This window comes from Perca flavescens, chromosome 20 (assembly GCF_004354835.1).
Source record: "Perca flavescens isolate YP-PL-M2 chromosome 20, PFLA_1.0, whole genome shotgun sequence".
Taxonomy (NCBI): domain Eukaryota; kingdom Metazoa; phylum Chordata; class Actinopteri; order Perciformes; family Percidae; genus Perca; species Perca flavescens.
This window is the reverse complement of record NC_041350.1, coordinates 1194976-1201346: the sequence shown is the minus strand read 5'-3', so window position 1 is coordinate 1201346 and position 6371 is coordinate 1194976. Positions and strand designations below refer to the sequence as shown.

Genomic DNA, 6371 nt, shown 5'->3' with positions numbered 1-6371 from the left:
TGTCTGTCTCTCAGCTGAAACACCAGGAGGCTGTCTGTCTGTCTGTCTTTCAGCTGAGACACCAGGAGTCTGTCTGTCTGTCTGTCTGTCTGTCTGTCTTTCAGCTGAGACACCAGGAGTCTGTCTGTCTGTCTGTCTGTCTGTCTGTCTGTCTGTCTGTCTGTCTGTCTGTCTCTCAGCTGAGACACCAGGAGGCTGTCTGTCTGCTTGTCTGTCTCTCTGTCTGTCTGCCGAGCCGATGACGTAATGCTCCTTGTGTTTCTGCAGGTGTATCCAGAGGGGGGGGGAGGAGGAACCAAGCGTCTCCCCCCCGGCTCCTTCCTCACCTGCTCCTCTGATAACACCATCCGGCTCTGGAACACTGACGGGCAAAACCTCGTCACCAGGAACATCCTGAGCCACGTAGGACACCTCACACCTGTACACCTCACACCTGTACACCTCACACCTGTACACCTCAAACCTCACACCTGTACACCTCACACCTGTACACCTCATACCTCACACCTGTACACCTCACACCTATACACCTCACACCTGTACACCTCACACCTCACACCTGTACACCTCACACCTGTACACCTCACACCTGTAAGCCTCACACCTGACACCTGACACCTCACACCTGACAGCTCACACCTGACACCTCACACCTCACACCTCACACCTGACACCTCAAACCTGACACCTCACACCTCACACCTGTACACCTCACACCTGTACACCTCACACCTGACACCTCAAACCTCACACCTCACACCTGACACCTCACACCTCACACCTGTACACCTCACACCTCACCTCACACCTGAATCCTCACACCTGTACACCTCACACCTGACAACTCACACCTGTAAACACCTTACACCTCACACCTCACACCTGACACCTCACACCTCACACCTGACAGCTCACACCTGACACCTCACACCTCACACCTCACACCTGACACCTCAAACCTGACACCTCACACCTCACACCTGTACACCTCACACCTGACACCTCAAACCTCACACCTCACACCTGACACCTCACACCTCACACCTGAATCCTCACACCTGTACACCTCACACCTGACAACTCACACCTGTAAACACCTTACACCTCACACCTGACACCTCACACCTCACACCTCACACCTCACACCTCACACCTCACACCTGACACCTGACACCTCACACCTCACACCTCACACCTGTACACCCTGTTTGACCCTCACACCTCACACCTCACACCTCACACCTGACACCTCACACCTGAAACATGACACCTCACACCTGTACACCTTACACCTGTACACCTCACACCTGTACACCTCATACCTCATACCTGTACACCTCACACCTCACCTCACACCTCACACCTCACACCTCACACCTGACACCTCACACCTCACACCTCACACCTCATACCTGTACACCTCACACCTCACCTGACACCTCACACCTCACACCTCACACCTGACACCTCACCTCACACCTGACACCTCACACCTGACACCTCACACCTGTACACCTCACACTTGTACACCTGTACACCTCACGCCTGTACACCTCACACATCACACCTGTACACCTCACACCTGTACACCTCACACCTGACACCTGACACCTCACACCTGAATCCTCACACCTGTACACCTCACACCTGTACACCTCACACCTGTACACCTCACACCTGACACCTCACACCTGTACACCTCATATCTGTACACCTCACACCTGTACACCTCACACCTGACACCTCACACCTGACACCTGACACCTCACACCTGTACACCTCACACCTCTACACCTCACACCTGTACACCTCATACCTCATACCTGTACACCTCACACCTCACACCTGTACACCTCACACCTGTACACCTCACACCTGTACACCTCACACCTGTAAGCCTCACACCTGACACCTCACACCTCACACCTGACAGCTCACACCTGACACCTCACACCTCACACCTCACACCTCACACCTCACACCTGACACCTCAAACCTGACACCTCACACCTCACACCTGTACACCTCACACCTGTACACCTCACACCTGACACCTCAAACCTCACACCTCACACCTGACACCTCACACCTCACACCTGTACACCTCACACCTCACCTCACACCTGAATCCTCACACCTGTACACCTCACACCTGACAACTCACACCTGTAAACACCTTACACCTCACACCTCACACCTGACACCTCACACCTCACACCTGACAGCTCACACCTGACACCTCACACCTCACACCTCACACCTGACACCTCAAACCTGACACCTCACACCTCACACCTGTACACCTCACACCTGACACCTCAAACCTCACACCTCACACCTGACACCTCACACCTCACACCTGAATCCTCACACCTTTACACCTCACACCTGACAACTCACACCTGTAAACACCTCACACCTCACACCTGACACCTGACACCTCACACCTCACACCTGTACACCTCACACCTCACACCTGACACCTCACACCTCACACCTCACACCTGACACCTCACACCTGACACATGACACCTCACACCTGTACACCTTACACCTGTACACCTCACACCTGTACACCTCATACCTCATACCTGTACACCTCACACCTCACCTCACACCTCACACCTCACACCTCACACCTGACACCTCACACCTCACACCTCACACCTCATACCTGTACACCTCACCTGACACCTGACACCTCACACCTCACACCTCACACCTGACACCTCACCTCACACCTGACACCTCACACCTGACACCTCACGCCTGTACACCTCACACATCACACCTGTACACCTCACACCTGTACACCTCACACCTGACACCTCACACCTGACACCTCACACCTGAATCCTCACACCTGTACACCTCACACCTGTACACCTCACACCTGTACACCTCACACCTGACACCTCACACCTGTACACCTCATATCTGTACACCTCACACCTGTACACCTCACACCTGACACCTCACACCTGACACCTGACACCTGACACCTCACACCTGTACACCTCACACCTCTACACCTCACACCTGTACACCTCATACCTCATACCTGTACACCTCACACCTCACCTCACACCTGTCACCTCACACCTCATACCTGTAGACCTCACACCTCACCTCACACCTGACACCTCACCTCACACCTGACACCTCACACCTGTACACCTCACACTTGTACACCTGTACACCTCACGCCTGTACACCTCACACATCACACCTGTACACCTCACACCTGACACCTCACACCTGAATCCTCACACCTGTACACCTCACACCTGTACACCTCACACCTGTACACCTCACACCTGTACACCTCACACCTGACACCTCACACCTCACACCTGTACACCTCATATCTGTACACCTCACACCTGACACCTCACACCTGTACACCTCACACCTGACACCTCACACCTCACACCTGTACACCTCATATCTGTACACCTCACACCTGACACCTGACACCTCACACCTGTACACCTGACACCTGACACCTCACACCTGTACACCTCACACCTCTACACCTCACACCTGTACACCTCATACCTCATACCTGTACACCTCACACCTCACACCTCACCTCACACCTCACACCTCACACCTGTCACCTCATACCTGTACACCTCACACCTCACACCTCACCTCACACCTGACACCTCACCTCACACCTGACACCTCACACCTGACACCTCACACCTGTACACCTCACACTTGTACACCTGTACACCTCACGCCTGTACACCTCACACATCACACCTGTACACCTCACACCTGACACCTCACACCTGACACCTCACACCTGAATCCTCACACCTGTACACCTCACACCTGTACACCTCACACCTGTACACCTCATATCTGTACACCTCACACCTGTACACCTCACACCTGACACCTCACACCTCACACCTGACACCTCACACCTGTACACCTCACACCTCTACACCTCACACCTGTACACCTCATACCTCATACCTGTACACCTCACACCTCACACCTCACACCTGTTACCTCACACCTCATACCTGTACACCTCACACCTCACCTCACACCTGACACCTGACACATCACACCTGTACACCTCACACCTCACACGTGTACACCTCACACCTGTACACCTCATACCTCATACCTGTACACCTCACGCCTGTATACCTCACACCTCACACCTGTACACCTCACACTTGTACACCTGTACACCTCACGCCTGTACCCCTCACACCTGTACACCTCATACCTCATACCTGTACACCTCACACCTCACCTCACACCTCACACCTCACACCTGACACCTGACACCTCACACCTCACACCTCACACCTCATACCTGTACACCTCACACCTCACCTCACACCTGACACCTGACACCTCACACCTCACACCTGACACCTCACCTCACACCTGACACCTCACACCTGACACCTCACACCTGACACCTCACCTCACACCTGACACCTCACACCTGTACACCTCACACTTGTACACCTGTACACCTCACGCCTGTACACCTCACACCTGACACCTCACACCTGAATCCTCACACCTGTACACCTCACACCTGTACACCTCACACCTGACACCTCACACCTCACACCTGTACACCTCATATCTCTACACCTCACACCTGACACCTCACACCTGTACACCTCACACCTGACACCTCACACCTGACACCTGACACCTCACACCTGTACACCTCACACCTCTACGCCTCACACCTGTACACCTCATACCTCATACCTGTACACCTCACACCTCACACCTGTCACCTCACACCTCATACCTGTACACCTCACACCTCACCTCACACCTGACACCTCACCTCACACCTGACACCTCACACCTGACACCTCACACCTGTACACCTCACACTTGTACACCTGTACACCTCACGCCTGTACACCTCACACATCACACCTGTACACCTCACACCTGACACCTCACACCTGACACCTCACACCTGAATCCTCACACCTGTACACCTCACACCTGTACACCTCACACCTGTACACCTCACACCTGACACCTCACACCTCACACCTGTACACCTCATATCTGTACACCTCACACCTGACACCTCACACCTGTACACCTGACACCTGACACCTGACACCTCGCACCTGTACACCTCACACCTCTACACCTCACACCTGTACACCTCATACCTCATACCTGTACACCTCACCTCACACCTGTCACCTCACACCTCATACCTGTACACCTCACACCTCACCTCACACCTGACACCTCACCTCACACCTGACACCTCACACCTGACACCTCACACCTGTACACCTCACACTTGTACACCTGTACACCTCACGCCTGTACACCTCACACATCACACCTGTACACCTCACACCTGACACCTCACACCTGACACCTCACACCTGAATCCTCACACCTGTACACCTCACACCTGTACACCTCATATCTGTACACCTCACACCTGTACACCTCACACCTGACACCTCACACCTCACACCTGACACCTGACACCTCACACCTGTACACCTCACACCTCTACACCTCACACCTGTACACCTCATACCTCATACCTGTACACCTCACACCTCACACCTGTTACCTCACACCTCATACCTGTACACCTCACACCTCACCTCACATCTGACACCTGACACATCACACCTGACACCTCACACCTCACACCTGACACCTCACACCTGACACATGACACCTCACACCTGTACACCTCACACCTCACACGTGTACACCTCACGCCTGTATACCTCACACCTCACACCTGTACACCTCACACTTGTACACCTGTACACCTCACGCCTGTACACCTCACACATCACACCTGTACACCTCACACCTGACACCTCACACCTGACACCTCACACCTGAATCCTCACACCTGACACCTCACACCTGTACACCTCACACCTGTACACCTCACACCTGACACCTCACACCTGTAAACCTGATACCTCACACGTCACACCTGACACCTCACACCTGTACACCTCACACCTCACACCTGTACACCTCACACTTGACACCTCACACCTGTAAACCTCACACCTGTAAACCTCACACCTGACACCTCACACCTCACACCTGACACCTCACACCTGACACCTCACACCTGTAAACCTCACACCTGACACCTCACACCTGTACACCTCACACCTGACACATGACACCTCACACCTCACACCTCACACCTCACACCTGACACCTGACACATGACACCTCACACCTGTACACCTCACACCTGTACACCTCACGCCTGCACACCTCACACCTCACACCTGTACACCTCACACTTGTACACCTGTACACCTCACGTCTGTACACCCCACACATCACATCTGTACACATCACACCTGACA

At 53.7% G+C, this 6371-nt stretch overlaps 1 protein-coding gene across 1 annotated transcript in view; it reads left to right on the top strand.

Moving 5' to 3' along the window:
- mapkbp1 (mitogen-activated protein kinase binding protein 1) overlaps positions 1 to 6371 on the top strand; it is a 116354-nt gene that overhangs the window by 58563 nt on the left and 51420 nt on the right. Inside the window, 1 exon segment of the mRNA XM_028566289.1 lies at positions 268 to 402. Coding sequence (XP_028422090.1) covers positions 268 to 402 — 135 coding nt within the window.